Source organism: Pleurodeles waltl, chromosome 4_2, assembly GCF_031143425.1.
Source record: "Pleurodeles waltl isolate 20211129_DDA chromosome 4_2, aPleWal1.hap1.20221129, whole genome shotgun sequence".
NCBI lineage: Eukaryota > Metazoa > Chordata > Amphibia > Caudata > Salamandridae > Pleurodeles > Pleurodeles waltl.
The window spans coordinates 694,151,495-694,179,304 of NC_090443.1; the positions used below are offsets into that span (position 1 = coordinate 694,151,495).

Here is a 27,810-nt window from a genome sequence, read left to right on the forward strand (position 1 = left end):
AGGACAAACGGGCACACAAAACACAACCTCAGCGGCACAGGGACGGCCGGGTGCAGTGTGCAACGTAGGCGTCGGGTTTGCTATTGAAAGCAATAGAGGGCCAGGGGGGGTCACTTAGGCAGGCAGGGCACATGGGGGGCTTCTCGGGCAAGCCACCGTCTGGGCTAGGAAGAAGGCTACCTGCTGGTTACTCCTGCACTGGAAGGTGGTTCCTTTAGCTCCTCGGGGCTGCGAGTGCAGGTGTTGGGTTCCTTGTTACCAAGCCAGTTGGTGTCTCCGTCGTCTCTGCGGGGCTTTCAGGTCAGCAGTCCTTTCTTCAGGTTGCAGGAATCTAATTTCCTGGGTTCAGGGTCGCCCCTAAATACTAAATTTAGGGGTGTTTAGGTCTGGGGGGCAGTAGCCAATGGCTATTGTCCTGGAGGGTGGCTACACCCTCTTTGTACCTACTCCTTGAGGGGGGCACATCCCTATTCCTATTGGGGGAATCCTCCAATCTCAAGATGGAGCATTTCTAAAGGTAGGAGTCACCGCAGCTCAAGGCACCTTAGCGGCTGTCCTGACTGGTGGGTGGCTCCTCCTTGTTTCCTCTATCTCCTCTAGCCTTGCCACCAAAAGTGGGGGCAGTGGCCGGAGGGGCAGGCATCTCCACTAGCTGGAATGCCCTGGGGTGCTGTAACAAAAGGCATGGGCCTTTGAGGCTCACCGCCAGGTGTTACAGTTCCTGCAGGGGGAGGTGAGAAGCACCCCAACCTAGTACAGGCTTTGCTCCTGGCCACAGTGACAAAGGCACTCACCCGGTGTGGCCAGAAACACGTCTGGTTGTGGCAGGCTGGCAGAAACTGGTCAGCCTAGCACTACGGGTCGGACTGGGATTCAGGGGACATCTCTAAAATGCACTCTGTGTATTTTACAATAAATCCCACACTGGCATCAGTGTGCATTTATTGTGCTGAGACGTTTGATACCAAACGTCCCAGATTTCAGTGTATCCATTATGGAACTGTGGAGTTCGTGTTTGATAAACTCCCTGACCATATACTCTTTATGCTACCCTGCACTTACAACGTCTAAGGTTTTGCTTAGACACTGTAGGGGGATAGTGCTCATGCACATATGCCCTCACCTGTGGTATAGTGCACCCTGCCTTAGGGCTGTAAGGCCTGCTAGAGGGGTGACTTACCTATGCCACAGGCAGTGGGATGTGAGCATGGCACCCTGAGGGGAGTGCCATGTTGACTTAGTCATTTTCTCCCCACCAGCACACACAAGCTGTGAGGCAGTGTGCATGTGCTGAGTGAGGGGTCCCCAGGGTGGCATAAGACATGCTGCAGACCTTCCCTGGCAACAGGGCCTTGGTACCATTTACAAGGGACTTATCTGTGTGCCAGGGCCGTGCCAATTGTTTAGTTTAGGGTAAGAACACTGGTGCTGGGGCCTGGTTAGCAGGGTCCCAGCACACTTTCAGTCCTAACTTGCATCAACAAAATGTAAAAAGTCATGGGGTAACCATGCCAAGGAAGGCATTTCCTTACAGTGGGTATCAGTTTCACTACGCACTAGTGCGATTTTTCACTCCTAGTAGGAAGCCCCCTGATGGATGGCCTGCCTTGCTGAGAATGGCAGATATGCGGTAGGTTGCGTAGCCAGATTTGTGGGCAGGTTTGATTAGCCAGGTTGCCTGAAAGATACAGATGTCGTAGTGGTTGATAAAGGTGTTCCAGTGAGGCAACAGGAGTTTGGAATTGATATCTGCCACATTCCAGGAGACAATCTTTACTTTCCAACCTGTGGTGATGGAGTTGGATGATGGGAGCGAGTTTGCCTGGTGATCTAGGGTGGCTGGTGCAACGACACTGAGGGAAGCGGTGGGGACCATCTTATTTCTCTTGGGGATGTCCGCTGGGTGGCTGATGGTGCGGAAACAATGGATAGAGCTTATGCTGCTATCAGGTCTATCATAGGCAGCCTGCGTCTCGGGCTCTGTTGGTCAGTCTATCTTGGAACAGACAGTGGCATGATCTAAAGCCACTTTGTCGAAGTTTGTACTCTTGCTCTGGGCACGACTGCTGGTTCAAGGATGACAGTACTTATGCTCGTAGGTGACTATGTCCATCCTACAACAAATTGCAACTGTAGTCCCAACCCTTCCAGCTCACTAGCAGTGAGCCAAATGAGAATGTACTCCGGTCCCGACCTTCTTCCGCTAAATTCTGGCAGAAAAACCTGTTTGAAATATCCAACATTGTTTTATATTTTTTGCGTACTATGTTTATCAGTGCCGTGCTATGTGAATTTTGTATTGCATATGTACGTGTATGACTGTTTAAGTGTCTGTAATCTAAGACTATTCTACAGGAACGGACTGGCTTCGCAACCGGGAATAATGGATTATTCATGGCAGAGGCACAGGGCTCAATTTAGCCTCGCGTTTGACTGGATATTGTGTCTGAGGCTGGGGCGCAGACCTGATGGGCATTACATGACACTGAGAATCTATGTCCCAACCTACATGATTGCGCTATAATGCAGGTGCCTGGGCTAGAGCCCATCTGACAGCGTAGGCTTCCTTTTCTGCCTCTAGAACAAGATTAGAGAAAGAAGGCAAAATGACATTTTCCCCATGTGGGAGCTTGCAGTCGTGTTCGGGCGGCCAGTCTTTCGGCCAATAGGATGCCCCAATTAAGTTCATCCCAAAAGATCACACCGATGGTGCGTTCCACGTCTCCCTCAATCTGCATCTTTAGATCATAGTCTATCCGGTGGGAGTACGGAGTCCGTCTGCCATTTCAACTGCAACAAAATCACTAGTTGCTGTTGCATCCAGATCTTTCAGACTCTGGCGACCTGTCGTGACCTCTGCTGCGCTGTCTTGCAGTGTCACTGCCCACGTCTTGTTCTTCAGCAATGTTCTCAAGTGTATTTGCATTTTTGACTGATAGTGTTGCCACCTTTTTTCTTTTTAAATTGTGGCTTTTGTTGTGAAGTCTTCTCTTCTTTTTTGACTTTAGACTGTGGCGCGTCTTTCTTTTGTTTTTACGTGTTCAGGACGTCAGTTAGGACGGCCCCCTTTCTCTCTACGCCTATCCGGAGCGTCCTGAAAGGAACGAGAGGGACATGAATCAGTATATCAGGAGTTCTAGTATTCTCCCTATTTCTGAGAGTATATCTCCTGTCAGAGTTCTCCGGATGCGGAGAGTCTACTCTCTGCTTCTGTCTGTCCTTAAATTGTTTTGGCTTCTCCCAGCGCTTTTTTTAACTGTCTCTTTTGTACCTTCCTTAGAGGTGGTACTCTGTACTTCCAGTTTCTTTGGCTTGGCTCCCAGACTATCCCGTCCTATACTAGTATAGGTATTGGAAATAATTTTTGGTAGCTGTCTCTCTTGATCCAAATGTGGAGTTTCTTGGAGACGCTTGCATATAGCCAGTGCTACCACTTCCCCTTTAATGTTACTGAGTATTATCGAGGATACTGCGTCAAAATTATGTTTTAATTTCATCCCCAAATCTAGGGCAGGTGCTGCCCCATGCTCCTTCTGTATTTGTTTTAACACCTCCGGTAAATTGGCAAGAGTCGGGGTACCATGTGTGGTAGTATATATTGCAGCGAAGACTGTACCCCATGTGGCACAGTCATCCACTGAGGGAACCATCCCAAAGGGCAAGCACATAGTGAGCAGTCTGTTTTTCCTGTTGTCCCGTATGGGGAAACGCAGCTTCAGCTGATTTGTTTTCTGGACTATCCAATAATGTACGTTCTCCCGCTCTGTGGGTACTTTACCCATGATAGTACGCACTGTTTGTGGATTAATCCCAGTAGCCAATTGGTATCCAGCAGGTGCTGGTGGTGCTGGACGCGCGGTGTTGTGTTCAAAGTCTGCATTACGAACTGAACAAGCCTTCTATATAATGTTACTATTTCATTATATAAGTTTTGCAGATCTGCTACTTGCAAATTTTGTATATCTGGGTGAGGCGTGTATGTGACAAACATAGGCCACGTAGGTCCTTCATTGCTTAAAGGACCTAATCTTGCTCGTTTTATTACATTTGGTAGAGCGCCTTCAAACCAGTTCTGATGCACTTGATAGGTGAGCGGTATTACATGGTACTGGCATGCTTGGTACTGTTGAGGTACATTAGCAATTCTATATGTGTGGAAAGAGACTGACCTGGTGCCTTCCTCAGGAAAGGTGACCCAGGAATGGAGCGTTTCTGTTAGCTAAGCTTCATTAGCTTCTACTATGAATGTAACATCCCTGCTCGCATCTGTTAAGCCATGCGCTACTAGATGTAGTGTTAATGCTTGTCTATCATTCTCAGGAATTTCTATGGCGTTAGCCATATTTATGAAACGGGTGAGGAGATGGAACACCAATGTGGGGAGCAAAGTCCTCTTTCTGAGTTTGAGCTCGAACAGCCTAAATAGGTGTTCCCTGTTCAGCCGAGGAGCATTTTCCCAAAGACCACGGACGTCTCCGTATAATGGTACTGAGGGTACCTGTTATCTGTGAATCGGTGATAGTCGGGGTATCTGTAAATTAGTGCCTAAACACCATCGTTGGTAGTGCCATGTCGTAGTTTGGACTCCTGGTCTGGGCAAGACTGCTGGTTCAAGGATGACAGTACTTATGTTCGTAGGCGACTGTCTATCCTACAACAAATCGCAACTATAGGCCCAACCCTTCCAGCTCAGGGAGTGTTGTGGTTAAACAGAGATTACCCCCTTTCTCACAGATATAACATGTCTCAACCAAACACAGGCAATAACGAAGATGCAGTAGTGTTTCAATAGTTTTATTTAATACAATCTGCAATTGGCGGTAAATTGCATAGGCTGCAATGATTAGGTTAATAAACAGTACAAGAAATAGAATTGTAAAGACCATGGTCATGATTATAAAGACCCCCACCATCTTGCAATAACATGGAAAGACATTGAGTATGTGATATGTCCTAATACCCTACCATAATAGGCCTAACCTTCTACCTAGAGGAGAGCTGGGTATGTTAAACCTAATCTGCCATTGCCAAGACCCTGGAAGGAGCCCTCAATCCTGGTTACCTTGGAATGAGGTCTCATATTCAGACTCTGAAGGAACACGGAGTCCGGGTAAGGGTCAAGGTGACGTGCAGCATCAATAGCAGCGATAGCATCTGGTCAGAATCCCTCTAACTATGTCTAAAGTGTGATGTATTTATACAGATCTACTTGGACCCCTGACGTAGGTTGTTCCAAAACCATAGATAACACAGCATGCTTGGGACGGTAATTTCTAATGTGAGCATCTACATTTTTTTTTTTTTTTTTTTTTTTTTGCATGAGTTGACGCCTTAGCGCGGTGACACGGACAACCTAAATCTAAACAAAATGGCCTAACTATAAACAAGGCAGCCATCTTAGAAGAATTAATTAAATAAATGGCCTGAGACCGAGCAAGCTAAGTAGGTTAAAAGTCACTAGGTGACGGGGCACGAGTCTGCAAGCCAAAGGCTAAGCTAACTCCTGTAATCCCATTAAAACAAACTAGGATTCACTACAACGTGGGAGGGTGGCACACAAAATGGGGTCGGTAACTTGAGTTTGAACTGTATAGTGGACCTGTCCGAGGGGGGTTAGTTCTTTGGTCTAGGGCTACTAAGTCATAGGCTAGTTGGCCATTTTCTAGAAGAAGCTTGATCCAGTCACTGTGAAATCTGAGACTTGTGCCTTCTGGCCCTAATAATATCTTTCCTTATTACTGAAAGACATCCTCTACTGTGTTGAATCCAGTGGGTGACTTTGTTAATCAAGGAGGCTTTCCCTTCCCTCCCTCCCCCTCTCTGAGAATTAAATCTAGGCAGGTTGATCATAAAGATTTCCGAGGAGGAAGAATGGTAGTCTTGGGAATATGTGCACTGCCAAGGTGACAACCCTCCCCTAGCGTGAGAGGTGTGAAGTTGAAACTTTTGTTCTGGGGTTAATGGAAGGAGATTCAGTTGCATACCTGCTGGTGTACAGGGACCCGATATACAGGCTCCGGCCGAAGTCCTACAGATGGTGTCCTCAAGTGGTAAACCTGGGTGGCCTCCATGATGTTTTGCATGATGGGGCATGGTGGAAACAGATGGTGCCAGAACAGAGATGTTGGTCAGAACTGGGGTGGTGGCGCTCTTCTGAGCTATTCGCCCTCTCTGTTCCATAAGACGACCCACTGTAACCGCAAGGTCGCCTATCATACACTTAAGGGCTGCTATTTCTGACCTGAGTTTGTATACAACCTACCAAGTAGTCATTTGGGGGGGGGGAGAATGACTGGTTATTTGGGAAACCATCTTCCCTAGCCTGGGAAGGTGGAGCTGCGAGATCCTGAGTTGTGGGTGGGTCTGAGGGACATGATAGCGGAAGAAAGTGATTGGTAGGGGATATGGGCAAGGGTGGAGGCACCTTTGCCAAGTCATGAAGGGAGCCGGAGCTAAGAACTGAGTTTGCGGGGGTATGGGGCACTGTGCTGGTTTTGGTCCTCACCTGTACCCTGGCTTTGTTAAACATATTAGATATGTGTTCCTGCTTACTAGTCAGTGGTTGGATTCCAGGGCACTGTTTGGAACTCAAAGGTTGGTCTGCACCGGATGGTAGGACTAATATTTCCCCACAATCAGCTAGGAGGTCATCATTGCGGTCAAGTACTTCGTTGCAGCCTGACGTTTTGCAGTTTTTCTCGTGCTTTTCCCACCAACCCCAGCCCCTCCCTCAGTTGCTTTTCTTTTACCCATATCTGTGGCAATGTATGTGGATGGGACAAGCGGCATAGGATGGTATTTGGGGGAGGACCAGAGGGGGACAAAACGGTGGGGTGCTTGAAAAAGAGAGCCAGGCTCTGGGATGGCCCTGCCCGGCCTCAGTCTGTCGCAGACTGGCCTGCCATTGGCCAGCGCGCGTCCTGCGCAGCGGTATGCCCTCTTGCGCATTAGATCGCTCATTGGATCTGGCAAATGGGAACAGGTGATGCATAAGATGGCTGCCTCCTGGGGCCACAAAGCAGTGTGGGATATGTAGTTTCTCTGGTCCCGGTTAGCGCGTCCCGTGCTGCGGTATGCCCCCGCGATTTTATAGCGCTCGTTGGATATGGCAAGTGGGAGCAGGTGATGCACAACATGGCCGCCTCCTGGGGCCACAAAGCAGTCTGGGATGTGTAGTCCTCCAGTCCTGGTTAGCATGATTTGCCTGGTATGGAGATCAGGAGATGGCCTGCAACATTATCTTGACATGACATATCCTATCTTCTTCTCTGTTGCTGAGGATGGTCCTGTAGATGTCATACATAATTTTGCTTCACCTTTTAGTCCATGTTGCTGTGCTGCTTCCCAGATGTATTATGGTCCTTGTAGTTCTCTCGGTCTTCAGACCCTTCCTAGATCACAGCATGGTGGTGGTTTCCTTTTTCATTAGGCTTGTTCCCTTCATTGTGTAACATCAATAGTTACCCTTAGGTGTAAGATGGTGCTCTTTGGCCATGGAATTCACTCCCGCTGGCTTTTAATCCATCTTCGTTGTATGACCGGATGTGCTGCAAATCTACAGTGTGCATAGAGCAAGATTTTTTTCTGATTTGCACATTCTAAACTTTCCTAAAGGATTGGCATAATTCTAGTTCCCACCCAATGCCTTTAGGGAGTTATACTGTTGCGTGGATGGTGCTAAGTCCCTATGTTCATATGTCTTTATATTGGTGATTCATTCTGCACTTTCTTCAAGAGCACCTCAGTAACAATTGGGTGGAGCACAGCACCCCCTTAAAGGTTGTGTTTATTTTCTTTCTCCCTAAAAGTCTTTATTTGAGTGCGCGTTTGTTAGCAAAAATAATCTCCCTCTGTGTTAGCATATGCCTCCTTGGTGTTCCTAATTTTGGTATGCTTAAAATGTGGTTATTAGTTGTAACCGATACAAGTCCTCCCAGAATAAGTCTGCAAGTTTGTCTTTACTGGCAACCGAGTACCCTGTTGTAGCAACTAACGAAGTATCCTATTTTAGCACCTGACCGTCTTTGGGAAGGGAAGCTGAGCAGTCCAAGGCCTACTCTGCAGCAGTGTTGTGGGCCAGTGACTGCAGCTTGCTGGTATGCAACACTCAAATCATTGTCCATTTGTGTTTGTCAGAACATTAGTAAAGGCAGAGGACATGTTAAACATTCACAGTAAACGCACTTCTTGCAGCTCCCAAACATTCACTAAAAACATTGGTTATAAATCTGCCCATTCTCTGGGCACACTAAGAAGGAGCTACACCTTGAAAAATCAATTTGCCTTCTTGCTATACAGAGTCAGTTTTTTTTTTTTTTTTATCAGTGCACGCTTTTTTGGGGGGGGGGGGGGGGCGTGGGGAGGGGCTTACAGGCCTGGTCTGGTGAGAGAGCTTGAGCTGGCAAAGCACAGGTATTTTCTTCGTTTAGAAGTTGCAGTAAAAATACCTTTTTTAAATCTTGTTTTTATCTTGTCCCATCTTCTGCACGTTCAAAGACAGGTTCACAAATGGTTGCTTATTTTATGCTGGAAATTGGGCTTTAGTTCTTTCTCTGACTGCAAAGGTAGAGTATTTTATAAAGAGAATAATCATCCTGGATTGGAGTGTAAAACCAAATTCTGTAGGAAGTCATTTTTTCCCTATCACAGCGCATATAAATAGCTTGTAAATGAACAGTACAAATATTTCGAAACGCATCTGCAGTTCAGGAAGTACTGTTTTGCAATTCAGAAGTATGATGGAGACCCATTTTATTTGGATGAAAACAAATTAGAACACTTGGTGATGTGCAAATGATAAAAATGTGCTGAAATATCATTTGTAAGCTGTGTGGTTTTATCAGTAAAACTGCATGTCAGTGGAAATTTTGTGGCTATATCAATAGGAAGTGCTGTCTGTAAACAACATCATGCTTAATTTATATTTATTAAAGGTGAGTTATAAACATGAACTGAAGAACATTTCTACTCCCCTCTTGATGACAATGCTGTTAATGATCTAATAGACAAGTCATCAGTCATGTCTACCCTATACATGGGCTAGAATCTTACTATACATCGAGCAAATGTTTAGCCTTTTGAATTGACAAAATAATTGTGTGGATCAGTCATTGCCCCCCACAGTCCCTGCCGGCTTCCTGGACCTTTGCTGGACTCTCTCTGTATCTGTCTCGCATACACTTTATATTTAAAAAAAAAAAAAATTATACACTTCCACGAAGCTACTTAAACACACTACGGGGACCAGTCGTCACAAGGATAGTGTTTGTCTTGAACTGACAGTGTTTACCCACGTTATGATGAGTGAACCGGTCCTCACTATGTGGTCTATACATGCCCACACGCTCCCCCTTACAAGCCCCCAACTTAAACGCATCCCCTTACCTACACAATCCCTCCCACCCCCTACTTACCTACATTTCCTCTCCCCCCCCCCCCCATGCACACACAGTAGGGTCAAACCCTGGGGGCTTGGCTTCCAGGGAAATCGAAGAAAAGCAAGCACTAGCCACTAGGTTCATATATTTCAGGACTCCTGAAACTTTGTTGGGTGTTTGATTTTACAGATCCTTGCACCAGACTGGTGGAAGATGATATTAATTTGAGAGTATCTCACTGGATCTTAAATTGTGGATAGTATTACTGAGTGTTTTGTGCATATCTTATACAGGTCTCTCAAGCTGCTGCAGACTTGAAGCAGTTCTGTCTTCAGAATGCCCCACATGATCCTTTGCTGACTGGAGTCTCGTCTAGTACCAATCCTTTCAGACCTCCAAAAGTTTGTTCATTTTTATAAGTCGGAGGAATACTTTATTCATTTTATCAGTGGTAAGTTACTGCTTTCACGTACCATTTTGTTCAGTAATTTAAAGTATTGCCAGAAGTCTTATTTATTTCAATCCTTTATTCTTTGGCATTAACAGCTGCAAGTTTCTTTAGGAATGAAAGTGATGTTACATACTCTGTTCCCCCTGATAAAGTCATAAGTAGGCCCGGTGTCCCATAATTGGCCCCTCAGTAACCTTTTACTTTCTGCTGACGGCTATGGGAAAGTTATGGAGAGTAAACTGATTCTCTAGTATCCCCGATTGCTTTTTGTTCCGTCTGATGCCTTCATGGTCCTTGAGTAGGAAGGCATTTTTGGGGGGTGGGGATGGGATTGGGGTGGTATGAGGTAATCAAGGGGCAGCACCTACTGCCTCTTAGTGTATCTGCACACCAGTTAGTGACCTACATCATTAAATTAAACACATTGAGCATCATAGCCTGATAAATTGGTAAGAGAGGAGAGTAACCAGTGACTTTTCAGGAGGGCTTGAATTGAGGTCCATGTTCTTGTTAGAAATTGGTTTGCGGTTTGACTGCACTGTGAGCCCTTGTCAAGCAGCAACCACAATCCAAGTCCGGGTAAGGCACAAGCAAAGCCCAAATTAACCTGTGTTCACCCATTGGTAGCTCGACACTGGGCAGTCAGGCTTAACGTAGGGGCACTGTGTATAGTATTTGTGCAGCACTTCAAACAGAAACACCACACAAACATCTAACACCAGGTTAGAACAAGCATTGACAAAGCGAGTAGGTCTTGCCTATACAGGAGCTACTGGCACACGGGATGTGTTTTGCTATGTGGTACACCAGTGTGGCAAAAACATTGTGGTGTGGAGTGGGAGAGTATCGGCGTGGATTTGTTGGAATGTCATTGAGTTCAGTGGCAGAGAGTGTCTTTTAGTCAGTTGGAATAGGGTGGGGTGGAATAGAGTGGAGTGGATTAAAATTGGGTGGGGTGAATTGGATTAGGGTGGGTGGATTGGATTGGAGTGATATGGCTGGGCAGGTTTGGGGGTGAATAAGATCGGACTGGATGAATTGGATTCATTGGAGTGGAGTGGAGTGGAGTGGGGTGGGTGGTTTGGATTGGGGTGGACTGAACTGAGATGGGGTGCAGTGGGGGTGCCAACTGGGATGGGGTGCAGTGGATTGGATTTGGGTTACAGTTGGGTAGACTAGAGAAGTGTGGTAGATTGGGTGGGGTGGATTGAAATACTGATTGGATTGGCATGTGGTGAGCTGTGCATTAGGGTGGGGTGTGTTTGATTGGGGCTGGGTGGTGAGCGGGCTGGACTGAACTGGGGTGGATTCGATTGGGGTGGGGTAGGCTCAATGGATTTGATTTGGAGTGGGGTAGGCTGGATGAATTAGGTTGGCTGGGTGGGGTGGGTCATGAAGTGGATTGAAATAGGGTGGGGTGGATTGGAGTGGGGTACATTGTATTAGGGTGGCATTGGATGAATTAAATTAGAGAGTGTTGGACTGGCGTGTGGTGGCTCTGAGTGGGGTAGGCTGAATGCATTGAAGTGGATTAGAGTGAAGTAGGCTGGATAGACTGGAGTGTATACTAGGATGGGTGGAGTGGATTGAAATGGGGTGGAATAGATTGAAATGAGGTGGGGTGACATTGGATGAATTGGATTAGAGGGGTAGACTGGAGTGGTGGGGCAGGGTGGATCAGGGTGAAGTGGACTGGAGTGGATCGGAGTGTGGCATGGTGTATCGGTGTGGTGTGGAGGGGAGGGGATCAGATTGGGGGGATGGGGTGGGATCAGATTGGGGTGGGTGGGATGGGGTGGGATCAGATTGGGATGCGATTGGGATTGGGATGGGATGGGATTGCGGTGGGATGGGCCTGGGGTGAGATTGGGGTGGATCAGATTGGGGTGACATGGGATCAGATTGGGGTATGTGGGATGGGATGTGGTGGGATCAGATTGGGGTAGGCGGGATCAGATTGGGGTAGGTGTGATGGGGTGGGATCAGATTGGGGTAGATGGGATGGGGTGGGATCAGATTGGGATAGATGGGATGGGATGGGGTGGGATCAGATTGGGGTAGGTGGGATGAGATCAGATTGGGGTAGGTGGGATGGGGTGGGATCAGGTTGGGGTAGGTAGGTGGGATGGGGTGGGATCAGATTTGGATGAGGTGGTATCAGATTTGGAGTGGGATAGATTGACTGGACACGACTGGGCTGGATTGGGGTGAAATGGATTGTAGTGAGGCAGATTGGTTTGGATTAAAGTGGGACAGATTGAAGTGGTGTGGTTTGGAGAGGGGCAGATTGAGATTGGAGTGGGACAGATTGAAGTGGGGCTGATTGTATTAGGGTGGCTTGGATCGGGTTGGATTGGCTTGGAGCAGGTGGATTGGAGTGTGGTAACTTGGCGTGGAGTGTGGCGGATTGTTTTTGGACTGGAGTGTGGATTAGATAGGAGTGGGTTGGGAGGATTGGTGTGAGGTGTGGTGGATTGCAGTTGGGCGTATTTGAGTGAGGTGTACTGTTAAAGCATCATTCCATAAATTACACAAACAATGTTGCTTTGCAATATTTAGATAATCATCTTTTGAGAGCAGCGCCCATGACTAAAAACAAAAGAAAACATGAGTGTAAAATTAGAAAATACGACTTAGCAAAATAAAAAGAAGTTGGCTATAAGAATATAAGCCTTTGCAATTTTGTTTGTCCTGTTGAGCTCGTTTTTGACAGTAGCATGCCTTCTGTTTGCAGGGCACTAAAAGTTTAAAATAAATGAATAGGACCTCTTTAATTTAGGGGGCAGCGGACAGGCACTGATTAAGTTGAATCAAGGAGTGCTTGGTCCTTGCTCCACACATAGGAACGAAAATGATGCTAGGCCTCCAGTGACTAAGTACGAGGCTGTAAAGCAGACTGCCACGCAAGCTAACAAATGGTAAGCGACAGGCGGGCTCTAAGCCCTAAACTGTGCACAACAGAGTTTTGCATGCACTCGCAGGCTTGACCCTAAAAAAAGGTAATGAATAAAACCAGACCAAAACAATTAGTAGAACTGGAGTTCTTAATTTTTATAGAATAAACTGTAAAATTGCACCTAAAACAGAGTGCCAACTGGGTGATATCTGATCACTGTGGACTTGTCAGTCAGTGTTCAGGGTGACCCCGTTGGATTAGTCCTGAAGGGTTACCTCCTTAAGTTTTGTGCCAAGAGTCCTCTTTGCATTGGAGAGGGCCTCCGGAAACAAGCAGAGCGCTGCGGGCAGTGGTTGGTTGGACGCAAAGAGCAGGATGGGTGTCACAGGAGGGCTGGGGCTTCTCGGCAGTGGTCCTCCGGTTGCAATGCTTTTTATAAGAGTAGGCAGGCTTTTGGTGGCTTGTGCTGAACTTCAGAGCTAGGAACGCAGTTCTACTGCAAACGAGCCCAATTGGGAAGAGCCCAAAAGCTTAATTTAAGAGCTTGCTGAGCCACACCAAGAGTCCAAGACCTGAAAGGGCAGGGCAGGGCAGGGGAGGGGTGTGTGTGAAGAGCCTGCTGAAGATTAGTCCAGGAGCTGTTTGGGAGCCTTTTATGTCCCTGAGGTTCAGATCAGGAGGTGAGCAGACTAGCCCTTGAGTCACTCTGGGGTTCTGGGCTCAAGATGGGTTTCAGGTCCTGGGCTCAAGGTGAGTTGCAGGTCCAGTTTAACTTCCAGGCAAGAGAGCAGCAGATCAGCACACCAGGGCAGCAGCTACTTTATAGTAGCAGCCCAGAAGAGTGACAGTTCTTTTTCTGCAGAGTACCCACAGGTCCAGAAGTGTAATGAGGTGAAGGATAAAAAAAGTGTGAGAGGTACTCTGTGTGGTATTTATGTTCATAGCTCACTTAGCTAGTTACTGTACTGGGTTGTTTATTCTTTTGGTGAAATGTTATCCTGAGCAGGCATAGGTTAGAGGGAGACTTGGTGGGTGGATCTGCTGGGATAGACTTTACAATAATTCTAAATTTGACTGTCATTGTGAAAAGCCAAGAAGTGGCCATAGTATGTAGCTAGTCAAAACCTGCATTGGTGGAATACATTAGTCTTCTGGCCAGTGACGTGTGACCGATCTCTTCACTTACTCTACTCCTGTTCAGATGGTGATGGGTGGTTTATTGTGAACTTGTACACTACTAGGTGATGGATATGACGACCCTTAGCAGTTTTGTTTTATGTGAGTGTAAGAGCCAGTCAGTAAAGGGAATTATTTGGCAGCCAATATGAACTACAGCCGGTGATCTGACAACTGAGCCTTGTGATATTAGTCTCAGTGTGGGATATATATTGTATTGAGATTGCATTATATAGGACTTATTAACTCCGACTAGGCATTGTCATGCCTTATGCTGGCAAGCACTCTGCTCCTGGTCCCCGGGTTAGTGTTTAGTCTTGAGGTCTGCAGAAACAATTCCTTGCCTTTACTTCAGTTTTGTGTGGTATATTACATTACATTAGAAGGAAATTAGTTGTGATATTTAGTGGGGGAGAGTGTGTTGGAATTTCATGAACTGGTTGGTGGGATTAATAAACGAGCTACAGGACATTGGGTATTGTTAAGGTGCAGAGGTATGACTTTTAAAGAAGAGGCTGTTATCTTTTAAATAAGGTATGGGCAATTTGTAGAAGTGCAGTAGTAGGGGTGAAAGCAAACATGCATGTGACTCAATTCAGAGGATGGAAATGAAGGAGAGGGTCAAGTTGACAAGCAAGTTTTTAAGTCAAGATTGGTTTTCCATGCAAGGATTTTAGGAATATTGTGAAGGCTTTCTGAGATCATGCCAAAACTGTAAAAGGAAACATTTTGCATGTGTTACAGTACCACTGTATGTCATGACAGCCCCAGTACATGCGCACCTCCATCACCTACATGGTAAATACAGTTGAATACCGTTTGCTTTTCTCGTAAAGCAGATGGAGGGAAAGCACCAAACAGGAAAAATGTACTTTAAATGTTCATGCTTGAGATTCTCTTCCATTTAACAGCTGGGCATCAGAGTTGATGGAGAACACTCTTTTAGTGAACTTGTGTAAGGTCAGGACAGGTATCACTGGGCTGCTTCCAGTCTGAAGCACCCATAACATAGACACAATGAAGTTCATGTGGCTGTTATTCAGCTTTTCTATAGCAATAATCGGACACACAAGGGAAGACCCTCCCTAGAAACTGCCTCATCTGAGCAATAGACTGCCACCCCACTCTTCATGTTTACCATCTTTCAGAAATGCAGTGCTGAGATAGTCATCAGCCCTCTTAAACAAGAACCTCTGGTTTTAAAGGGGAGCACTATCCCTATTTCTTCCCAACACACCATCTAGTAAGCTATAGAAACTGAGGCAAATGAGACGACTCCAGTGCTACTTGCTGTGTGACGCATGGCTCTACATAAAGACTTTGCATGGAAAGCTACCTCAGGAGGACACTTGAAAGAATAACCACTCCCAACCCAGTTTTACAGTTTTAGACTGTGGGAAAATGTGTGTAAAAGTGGGCCCAAAATTTGCAATTTTGTTCCATTTCACAGCCCTTTATTGAACCGGGAAGGGAGTACTCCAGACTGTATTTCAAGGACTGTGCAACCAGAGATGGTGTATGCCTGACAACCAGTCTTCCACAGGGAAGGGATCATCACCTGAAATATGCAGTTTCTGCTAGAGGAACTGTGGATCCTTACATCCACTCCACGGCTGCCAACCTACTGCATGACTCGCCAGAGAAAGTTATCAAGATTGGGCACAACACTGCCCCTGTTGTGGCAGTCACCTTCTCATTGACTGAGCTCGCTGCACTCAAGCCAATCTAAGACTCCTCTTCACAGTCCCACTCCCACATTGCAGTGCTGCATCCAACATCTTGTGTGTATCATTACTGCGTTATCATCTGAGGCTCAGTTCAGGCTGCATTTGCATGATTGTGTCCCAGAAAGAGGCTCCAGGTACCTTGATCATCATGGGCCTGGTTGGAGCCTCACCTACCTCCTGTGTTAATCAGGATGGCAGCTTCTATGACCACTGTTGAAGTATCAGAGCCGGTACTGCCCTCTACGGGTCCACAATCCATTGCAGAAAGAAGCTGCTGGGTCTTGCACACAGATGGATGCAGTTGCTACACAGCACATTTGTTGCTCACTGTGGTTGCACAGTAGTGGCCCAGGATGGCCGTCTAAGCCTGCAAAGGATGATAAAAAAATTTGAACATGCCTTCCCAGTATACAGGGGGTCTGACTGAACACTGAGTGCGCATTTGACTGAAATAGCGTAGCTGCTCTTGATACTGGAAATACTGCACCTGCTCTTGATGCTGATTTCTGAGAAAGGGGAATGGCAGTGATCTGGGGGCTACACTGGAACAGTACTGTTCCAAAAACATGTTCAAATGGTAGGTTTGCACAATAGTTGCTTATGCCCCTACATACCTTTTTATTAAACATTACTGTTCGAATGTCCTAAAACCCCTCTTGTCTGGGTCAGTGGTAGTGCTCAATTTGTAAAAACTTGTGTTGGTGCTTAAAGGTCTGCTCTGAAGCCTGTGGCTGGTGCTGTTAAGTGTCAGTTTGCTGACTGAGTAGTTTTGAATCCACCTCATGCCTCCGTAATCCACTGCTAGACACACCATGCCACTTTGTCTTGCAGGTTACTGCAGTCTCCCTTTGCGGCTGTTCTTTCCATTTTTATGTCTGCTCCCATTTCCTGCGTTTGTTTTTTCCCTCTTACTGTCCGTTAATGTCTGGTTAAAAACTAAATGCCGGTCCTAAAAGAGGAGTGGGGAGTGGAGGGGGTATGGGGGTGTTGAGATTTTGCCACTGTTGAGGTAAATAAATCATTTTAGTAGTCTAAACATGCATACACATAAAGCAAAATGTGAAATTGAATACTATAACCTGCTCTGAAGGAATTGAAAATTGGAGACTTTTTTTTTTCTTTTTTTCAAATGGTTTTTATTGAGTTTGAAAACCAGATCAACAAAAATACAGTGCAATGCAAGATATTACAGTATCGGTGTCACATTTCTGGAGGACAAAGTTGACATAAAATCCAAGGCAAGGGTTGACGCACCCACTGCAGCGTAAATTTTCCCATTTAAAAAAAAAAAAAGAAAAAAAAAAAAATGACCTAGCCTCTACAGTTGGTCGTCACTTATGAAGTTGATGCATGGTGTACTTATTCAGCCTTCATCTGTACTTCAGGCGGAGCTTAGATCCTCCACCCCTGTGAACCGTTCCAATAGTGCTCCCCAGGTAATCACGTCTGTCAGCGCCTCCCTACTCCCTGCGTGTGATCTGCATATATTGTTTCTCAGGTGCACCCCATTCTATTAAATCTCAAATCCAGCAAGGGATAGAAGGGTTCTGGGCACTCATCCAGTCAATAGCCACCCAACGCTTGGCCAACACCAAAGCCAGGTGTGTGTGAGCTTATATGGGATACGCCTATCCCGAGGTCTCTGTACTACACCTAGGAGGCATGTCAATGGTGTTGCCACCAGCCCCACTCCCGTAACCTCCTCTATCCATGGCATCTCTCCAAAAATCATGCACCGTCCTGCAGGACCAAGTTAAGTGCAGGAAGGAGGCATAGAAAGCACCAAATCTGGGGCACCCAACCCCTCGTCCAGGATCAGTCTTATTGAGATGACTAGGTGTGATGTATGTCTTATGTACGAAATTTAAAGTGTAACAATTTAAACCTATTGTTGCATGACACCCTGCGCACTAACGCCATTGCCCAGTCAGTATCCTCAATGTGGTCTCCCAGTTCACGCTCCCAAGCTCTATGCGCCACACTTTTCGCGCCCAGGTGATCATTCCAAAAGCTTTATAGAACCGAGTGATCAAATGAGTCCCCCCTCGCCCCAATTAATCAGTCCACTCAGCACCACCGATGCCTGATGAGCCCACCGGAAAATACCAGATCTCGCGAGCCACACTCTCCAATTTGGCATATTACAAGAACTGACCGGGACCCATACCGAGCGTGTCCCGAGCATCATTGAAGGTGATAAACTCACCTTTGGGGTACAAGCCTCCTGCCAAATCGCATCCTCCAGGCCTCCAACCCTCCATGGACATTAGGTTGTCCATGTCCCTGAAGGGTGCCATGGCCCAAATCCTTGGTTCTACATCAAACGGGGCTCGTCATAACACATTCTTAACAGCCTGCTCCCAGATCCTGGCAGTGGTCCTGACCAAATAGGGGACGACAGATTCCGACCGACCGTCCAACATCGACCTACCCAGCACCCCTGCAAATCTTCTCCCAACTGTCCGACTCCGTCCTCCACTTAGCAGCATGTTGTAGATGTGCTGCGTAATAATAAGGTCTAATGTTGGCAATCTCCAGCCCTCCCTCTTCCATATCCCTCTGCAGCACGGACAATGCCACCCTACTGCATGCCCAGCCCACACCAATGAAATCAGTAAGCTATCTAGCCAGCTAAAGAGTCGAGTGCATAAAGGAAACAGTTCTGAACCAGGTAAGGACACTGCGGCAGGAACACCATCTGTGCCACAGCCACCCTGCCCATCACTGAAAGAGGTAATCTGTTCCAGAACGAAATCGAACGTTCCAGACCGGTAACCACTCGTTCTACATTATATTTTTCGTGCACCACTGCAGTGTGAGTGACTCAGATACCCAGAAATAGGAAGCTCTCAATCTCCCAACCAAGTCCTACCCATGGTAGATCCTCCAGAGGCACACCACAGAGTGATCCAAAGGAAACATAAGTGTTTTTTTTTGTTTTTCTTTCCTGTTCACCTGGAGGACAGAGAACTCCGAAGGCTTCCAACAACCGCAGCAACAGAGGCACCGAAACACTAGGCTCCCGGAGATACACCAGCGCATCATCTGCATATAGGGAAACAATGTGAGTAGTCTGCCCCACTGAATGTCCGAAGGCTCCAGCTCCTGTCGAGCCAGATTGCCAGCGGTTCCACAGCCATTGCGAAAAGTAGCAGCAGGATTCTGAGAGCTCTCCTCCCACCCGAACGCGTGCAGAGGGCACAGTATACAAGTCTCACCAATGCTCGAAAGTGGGGGCTGAACCCCATGTCCCGTAGTACCTCCAGAAGCTAGCCCGACTCCACCCTGTCAAAGACCTTCTCCAGATCCAATGACACTAGCACCAGTTTGTCACCTTTGCCCTCTTTCATGCAGAACATGTGCCAAGTGACACAGGTTGTAGGTTGTGCCACGACCAAGGATAAAACCGCATTGGTCGTCATGCACCAAGCTCTGGATTACTCCACCAAGCCGATTAGCCAAAACCTTGCACATGATCTTTACATCACTGTTCAGCATAGTAAGCAGGCTATAGGAGGAAGGGTCACCAGGATACCCTCCAGGCTTGAGCATCATGCACACAGCGCCTTGGCGCATGGTTTCCAGCAACTTACCTCGCAGCTGGGCCGCAGGAGGGGTGAGAACGTCCAGTACATCTCTACCGGGAACCTGTTTCTCTCCCCCCCCCCCCCCCCCATACCCCTCCCCTTCCCAGAGACCTAGATTTTATTAGTGCCCCCACCACCTCACTCACATCCTCTAGTGCATCCCTACTCGCTGGTTCCAACCGAGGGAGCTGCGAACGTCGCAGAAACTCCCCTAACTCATATTCTGGGACTGATTTACCAGCCCTGGACATTATCTGCAGATGTTCCACCAACACATGTAGGATATTCTTGCGATTTGTAACAGTCTCACCCTTGGCATTTCTTAGATGCACGATTGGGGGCGCCCCCACCTCCCGTTTAAGTATCCACTCCAATAATTTCCCAGATTTATCCCCCTCCTTGTGCAAGTGCTGCCTGTATACTCTAAGTGTTACCTTGCTTTGTGTCCCAGCAGCTGTTCAGTAACTTGTATAACCAGAGTTACTCCCTTTCAACCTCTTGTGATCAGTGTCTGATGTTGCACGTCAGTCGATTTTTATCCTCTGCACTAGTGAGTTCTTGTCCCATTTTTTTGTGTACCCCACAAGCAGTGCCTATGCAGAGCCCCTTCACTACGGCTTTCAAGGCCTCCCATTCCGTGCTCCTAAAATTTGTAGAGTTCCAATTAAAGTCCATGTAATCTTTAATGACAACTGCTACCTTGTCCTGGCACCCTGCATCAGTCAGAAAACCCGCAGGCATATGCCAACTACGCGCTAACCCAGTATTATCGGCTCCCCACTGCAGCTGCATATACACCGATGCATGATCAGATAAGCACCTACCCAGATGCTTAATATCCTGAACCTGTGAGCAGCTCAGGCCACCCAGAAGAAACCGATCTAGCAGACTGTAAGTGTTGTGTGTATTAGAATGACTGGTGAACTCACTACCCTCCGGGTGTAGTTCCCTTCAGCCATCCCACAACCCTAATTTACTCATCACTTCACAAGGTTTCTCATGATCAGTGGTTTAGTCCCCATATTGGGTGGGCCACAATCCTTTTTGACATCCAAAATGCAATTGTAATCACCAGCCCATACAATTGGCGCATCTACCCCGTCCCCCAATATCTCAGTTATGCTAGCATAGGAGTGTTGAATAGTGATAGGTAACCCATCCAAGGTGCCCTGTACCAAAACATATCTACCCTCCACAGCCACTTCACTATAAACATGGGTAAATGGGATCCCCTGGGCCACCCATATTGTCACGCCCCTAGCATAAGAAGGAGGAGAACACCTGACTCTGCCATTTCTTGGATAATTTTTGTGTTCCCTTCTCCGTGTGCGTTTCCTGAAGATAGGCTATATGAACCTTATGCCTCCTCAGAAAGGAGTGCACCCTGTAACGCTTGGTGTACCTCCTCAACCCCCTGAAATCCATATAAGCACATTAATCTGTCTGCACATGCTAAAGCCTAGCTCCATCCGGCCCTCTGATCCTCCACCTATCACCTCCCCCAAAAGAGAGAAGACCAGGCAAATCCACAATTCCCCTCTCACATACATACATGAACGCACTGCTGTCAAACTTCAAACCTGGATCAACCTTACCAACCAAGAAACCCACCCCGGATAAACAGTAAAACAAACACATCAAACCATACTGTAGATCCATGTTCTAGATGCTGCCAGGACAATAGCCTAATCCCCCAACTTCCCAGTTACGAAGTTCTACCACAACCGTGGAGTAATCACTCCCCACTCCGGATTCATTATACTTGACCCTAAGCACCAACCCTACATAACTCTGTGATCTCATTGACCCCTACCCCTCTCCATTTCCCCCCCCCCCCCCCCCCATGTACAATGTAATCCTGAATTCAAATTCAAATAGAGCCCCATCAAATACCTAATCGTCATCTGGATTCAACCCACCATAAGGTACAAGAGCCTCTTGCTCAGACGTAATTCCCCCCCGCCAGAAAGGAGGGCACCAGAGCAATCTCCAGAGACAAACAACAAAGTTACACATGTGCAGGGATTCTCGCAGCTCCCTGTTCCAGCTCCCCACTCAGTCCAGCCGCCGATCCTGGAGTTGCCACTGTCATTGTCCCATCCTGTTGTATCTCAATTCTGTTATCAGAGGCAGTGGATACTACCTGTGCTGCAGTACCCTCCACGAGTTCGCCAGTCCGGGCCCCCCACCCCAGAAACCGGATGGGCCACCGAGCCAGTTCTCCCTGGTCTGCCTGGAGTGATTTTGTCCCACATCTCCAGACCTCCTTCGGACGTTCAAAAAAGTGGGACTTCCCTCCGGAGAGGACCTTTTAGGCGTGTTGGATACAGCAGCATATATCTGATGCTCATGGCACAGAGCTTTGCTTTTACCTCCAGGAACCCCTTTCTGGAGCTCTGAAACTTGTTTGTGTAATCAGGATAAATGGAGATTTTACAGTTCTCGAAGACCGTCCTGTCAGATTCACGGGCCCACCAGCAGGACAGTCTGTCTTTATAATTCAAGAGACTGGCAATGATACCCCTCAGTGGCACGCTCCACCACAAAAATCCTGGACAGCCTGACTGGCTGCAGAACGTCCTTGATCCAACTCTCCACAAAACTTTCAACCGTAGAGCCCTCTGTGTGCTCCGGGAAACCAAGCAGACAGACTTTATTCCTCCGGAACCTGCCCTCTGCGTCCTCCAGCCTGCCGACTGTGGAATTGACTTGCACCATCTGTCTACGCAGGGCCCCCACCTCCATCTGTAGCTCCAAAATACAGCCCTCCGCCACATTGACCATGTCGGAGACTTTCCGGAGGTCTGCCCGAAGGAGGTTGACCAACTGCCACAGTTTCCATCTTCCCATCAAGGGCCACCCTGGACGCCTGTATAGCTGCAAGAATCTCAGCTTGCGATGGCTCCTCACCAGTTGGCGACGAGCCCAAGACATCGCCGGGCCCCCCTTGTTGAGTCTGGCGCTGCGACAGGGGCGCTGGAGTGGTGTATTGTTCCATAGTGTTCCCCTGCGATGCCACTGTATGCCGCTGTCTCCCCATCTCGCAGCCGGCCAGCAACCAAACAGAGCTCCCGTTTCTATTGACTTGGTGAAGAGAAGTACCAGGGGGTCACAGCACCACAGGAACAGCCCCAGGGCTCAGCCGTGTGTCATCACCCAACAGGGAGCCTCGAACGCGGGGGATCCGGGCACCCCCAGAAGGCTCCTCGCTACAAGCCCAGCACCTTTGATCTCAAAGGGCCCATGACCAGGCCGTGGGCCAAGCAGCAGCCTAGGCCCTGGGCCAAGCAGCAGCAAAGCGGGTCTCCTCACGGGGATCCGCAGCCTTCCCTCACCAGGCTGTACCTCTGTCCGTCTGCTCCTTGGTCACGACTCGCAGCCCGCTCCCAGCCAGCCCTCTGCCCGTCCCACTGGCACCCTCGTTCCTTGGCCTCCTAGAGCCGGCCTACAGCCTGGCCTGATCTGTCCAGCAGCAGGCCACTGCGCATCTCCATCTCCATCTCCCACTCCGGGGCCCAGACCGGTGTCACTGGTCCAACACTGTGCCAGGCCAAAGAATGAGGGACGCACACCCCCAGGGGCTGGCACACCCGCAATTTCCCCTAGGGGGAGCCCTCCCTCACAACAGCAAAGTGGAGACAGCGCACAGGAGGCAGCCGGCCGCTGCCTCCCCACAGAGCTGACAAGCCGTGCTCCGCCCAGGAAAGGCCCAATGCCGCAATCCCAAATGCCGGGAGCTGGGGCTGCACAGTCAGGGTGCCTTCCTGCGTTGGGGGAGGGAGGGGAGAAGGGGGGGGGGCAGGGTCCTCAATCGACCCAGATGCCCCACGATCAAGTCAGGATCAATCCGGGGTGGCGTGACCACACTAGGAAGGCGTCCCGCCGGACATCTTGTTTCGCCACGCCACCAGCTAAAAATTAATTTGATATTTTTCACTTAATTCATGAAAGCAACACAAGTAGAGGAAAAAATGTAGTATTGGCAATTGGTGGTCTCAAAAGAAGCACTGGTATGTGCCAACAAAAAGACCTTGTATTAAGAGCAAAAAAGACTAGGATATGTTAGTCTGGCATGCCATGACATCTTTTAGAAATAACACCAAATATTGAAACGCTCCAACCTTCCCGATAATTAATTTAAATTAAATTTAATAAAAAAAAAAAAAAAAAAAAATTCTTTTTTTCTTTTTTATTATTTATGAATGTAAAAAATATTTCATAATTTGTATCTGTTCAGTCTCTTCTGCAATTGTGCGTATTGTTTTAAGGTTCAAGTCGTAGCAATTACTTAAACAGGGATCCTTTGCTTTTAGTAGCAATTCAGTTGGGTTCCTCAGATGTCAAAAGGTAAAACCCACTGATTTATGTTTTTGTTCACAGCCTAGCCTTTTGAAGTCTGGGCTGGCTATGCAGGTTTGTAATCGTGCGTTGTTTTTCTGTTATGTCTTTGGTAGCAGTCTCGGTACATAGATCGTACATAGATAATTGGAGAGAATCTAAGGACTAAATTCTGTACAAATTTGTTGTATAGCTGTAAAATACCTAGTTTGCCCCTCCCCCCCCGCCCCTTTACTCTGTTTACCCCTGTAATTGTATTTGAAGTAGCAATGTCTCAGAAATTATTTTACATTATTCTTTTTTTGTTTGCTTCTTTAGGTCTCTGTTTACTAATTTTCATATCTGCCGAGGTGTGCCGTCACAAATCGTGACTTTTCAAGGGGTGGTCAGGTTTGAAACCTGTACAGAAGCTCAGCATTGAAATGATGTGCCAAGTTCAACTGATAACTTGTGACTGTTGTCAAACCTTTAACATCTACCTCTCCCTTTTTAATGAACTGTGTGGTGTTTGCAATACTGTTTCCTTATTTCACAAGGGGCTGTTTTATACACTGGTATTTGAAAGCCACAATAAAATATTTGGTTTTAAATTTGTTGGTTTGTTTATTGGTATTAAAGAATTTGATGACATTTGCTTCTGTAGCTCGTTCTTTCTTCCCTTAGGTGCCCTCAAAATACAAGGCAGTTCTGAAAATAACACTCCTTTCCTCAAGAGGAGCATATATTAGTCGTCTTCTGGGATTGAGCAATTAAGTAATTGTTTGCCTGCTACCTCAGAGTGGATTGAAGGCCAGTTGTTTTTTTGCTGTGTGAACCTATTCTAGTTTCATCTGCTGTTCGTTATTCCACCATCTAGAGGTTGTGGTCTGAAAAACCCTATGTTACAGACTGACTTTCAGTTTTGGGCTTCGACCACTGGTGACGTGCGAGTCACAATGACTTGTCTATAGCCTGATAATATCACCACATTTACCATCAATAGATTCCATTTTGTGTCAGTTGGCTGACTGCATATGATTGTTCGTGGTAGGGATGGACCTACGTTTAGATTACAGGTATGCTAGGGTAGACTGAGATGTGTATCGTTTTCCATAGGGACACCGCTCTAAGGGGTGCAACAAATGTTCTGCTTTAAGGCTGAAATTGAGACTAAAAACAATGGGCTAATCTTACCCAGTGAATTTAAGACTTTCACTACCATGACATGTCAAACTTAAAAAGTATATGTCCAACTTCATTAGATACACTGTATCCTGCCCTATGGCCTGTTAGGGTCTACCTTAGGGGTGACATATATGTATTGACCAACATTGGCAAAGCCAGTTGTTTTTGTCTTCGCGACCTCTTGGCATGGTCAGTGTTTTTTTGAAAATGTTGCACAGCAGCGCAGGCTGCTTTGCAACATGCCTTAAAGTGAATTTTAAAAAAAAATGCAATGATGCGGCCAGTGTTGACTGCTTCATAGTGTTTTGTTTTTATTTACTTCAAGACCTGATGCACAGCAGTCCGTGCCACTGTTCGGTTTCCCTTAGAACAGTGCAGGGACTGAATTGGAGGTGGCAAGCAAGCCCCAAACACCTCCTCTCTTCCCCCCCCCCACCCCCACCCCAGGGAAGAAAATGTGGCATAACAACCAGCACTACCAACCGGGAAACCAGTTTTGAGAGACTGCATCGGCTCAACATCCTGTGATTCTGGGCAAATCACTTATTCTCCCCGTTACTAAAAAACAAACATGAATGTGTCCTTGTATAATGTAACTGGTACGCATGTAAAGCACTCCAATACCTTGAGTCGAACAGTGCTATATAACCTGCCTAAAAAAATAAACTAGAGGCAGGACGATAGGAAGTAAAGGCGGGGAGTGAGTGGGTTAATGAGCACGATGGCGGGCAGTGCAGAAAAGTTTATTTAAAAAAAAAAAAAAAAAAAAAGTACTCGAAACCTGCAGCCAGTGGAACAGCACTGGCCCTAGGAAGCAGTACTTGGTTCATGCTCCATTGCAAGAACAAGACTGAAGCCCAGGAATAACCTGGAGGTGAGGTGAAGGAACCAACCAGTTACAAGCAAGGAAAAGAGAGCAACACCCAGTGGCATGTAAAGGTAAGTGATGGGTGGGCCATAAGCTCACTTTAAGCAACCCAATCCTCCTCCCCCCCCCCCCAACCAAAAACAAAAAATATATATATGTGTAGGTGTTGAGGTGGCCAAACCTACAAAGGAAAGCTTAGTCTTGGCTAAAGGCTTATTTTGGCAAGTCAGATTAGCAGTTTAAAACTGCACAAAGGCAGCAATGGCATGCCTCGGACATGTTTAAAGAACTACTCAAGTGGGAGGCACAACGAGTACTGCAGGCCCACTTGCAGCATTCAGTTTGCAGGCCCTTGCCTCATGTATTCCCGCATTACTATGGACTTAATTGAGGCAATTGGGTTTAAGCCGATTTTAGCATGTTTAAAGGAGTGGGCACAAGCACTTTAGCAATTCAATGCACTTTGTGAATGTTCCTGATTGGTCAGCAGGATTTACTTTCAAAAAGTTCTATTTTAAGCCAGTGGGGAATCTAATGTTGAGCAATATTTAAACCCGCATAATTCCTGCCTACAATTCTGACAATGTAAAATATCTTGGTGAAGGGTTTCAGTTCGATCAAGGACCGAGGTGAAGATTATTCCCATTATGCTTCAGTTGTTTACAGATTTTTCACCCTTCTGTAGTGTTAAGGCATAAATATTTATTTTCATTCTTTATTTATAGTGGTCTCAGTTGAACTGTGGTGGAAACATGGATTTGTTCTTGTTTTTGTGCCATGTAGCTATAGATAATGAGTGTCCTGCATACTACTCCTATCTTGTGTTTGGGCTTAGGCATGTGTAACTTGTTTTTCTATGAAGAAATCTTTCGAGCCATGAGGTATAGTGACTCCTATAACTGATAATGGACAAAAGCATTCGCCTTAATCCGATTGTTTTCTTTACACGGTCTGGTTTGACGTGTTACACAGCGACCTCCAGGTTGACGGCTTGTGGTGTGTTATCTGACTTATTCGGTGTATACCCACCATTGGTGTGAAAAGACTTTCTTCATTCCGGTTTCTCCTAGTTTCTTTGTTCATCAAACTTTTTTTTTTTTTTTTCTTTTTTTTTTTTTTTTTTTTACGCCCCTCCTTTGGGCCCTGCACCTCTTTGCATCTTCATCAACATTGATGAGACTAACTGAAAGGAATGCCTTAGAATACTGCCCTTCGTGCCACTCCATGTATCTTTGGACTAACCAACACTGGGTCTGCAACTTTTGTCTCCTGAAGACAAGGCAGTCTGACTCCCTTTCTAGTCAAAAAAGACACCCTGGCATCAACGTGATCGTGGACTTGCACACCGGAAAATGGAGTGCCAAGAAGGAGAGGACACTCCTAACATCTCAGACCTTGGACAATGAGGAACAATCCGAGACTGAGCCATCCTCTGTCAACCGTCTGCATTTCATCCCGGAACCCAGCTGAGTCAGAGGAACAGCAGCATCCAGAGGTTTAGCAGGTATCAAACATTGACCTATAGTACTGCCTTCCAATCTGAGTGCACACTGATACAGTGTATAGGCAGAGCACTACTGCAGCAGGGATTTGGTGCCGAGACCACATGCCCCTCAACAGGTCTCCAGTCCACACCTGCCCTTAGTCGGCACCAGTAGAAGGCCTCTGAGCCCATGCCTATGCTGCTCTGTCCACTGACACCAAAAAATGCCTCACAAACCCAAACCAACCTCTATGCCAGCAGCTACACTACTGCTTAAACTGTCGCCAAAACCCTCTTCGGCCCTCAAAGCAACAAAGCTTTGAAACTTAGCTTGGTACCAACAAGCTTGCATAGCCCTTTGAGTTGTCCAGTGCTGAAAACACAGTCTATGACTGACTGAGACTATTCAGAGCAGCTGATACTTCAGCATCTGCAAGAAGAGCCTGACACGAGTCAAGAACTCATCATTCACCCACAGACTGGGAAGATGCCACCTAAGGTGCAGGACACTCTTTCTAGAAGAGAAAACTAACTTTAAAGGAGCAGTTTACTATGGAACCTACACCTCCCTCCAAGCACTACAAACATTGGGACGTAGGCAGTAGTCCACTGCCAGCTCATTCATCTGGACCTCCCCCATTTTGTGCCACTACCATATGTGCCACCTCTTCCACCTTCTCTAGGGGGTGTGTCATCACCCTCCTTTGTTGGGAGGGGAAAAAAAAAAACATACCCGTTAAACC

At 47.0% G+C, this 27,810-nt stretch overlaps 1 protein-coding gene across 1 annotated transcript in view; it reads left to right on the plus strand.

Moving 5' to 3' along the window:
• GNG5 (G protein subunit gamma 5) overlaps positions 1-24,142 on the plus strand; it is a 38,597-nt gene extending 14,455 nt beyond the window's left edge. The window contains exons 2-3 of the mRNA XM_069232297.1: positions 9,671-9,828; positions 23,871-24,142. Coding sequence (XP_069088398.1) covers positions 9,671-9,796 — 126 coding nt within the window. The 3' untranslated portion in view covers positions 9,797-9,828; positions 23,871-24,142. The remainder of the gene's footprint in view (positions 1-9,670; positions 9,829-23,870) is intronic.
• Positions 24,143-27,810: the final 3,668 nt, after the last annotated feature.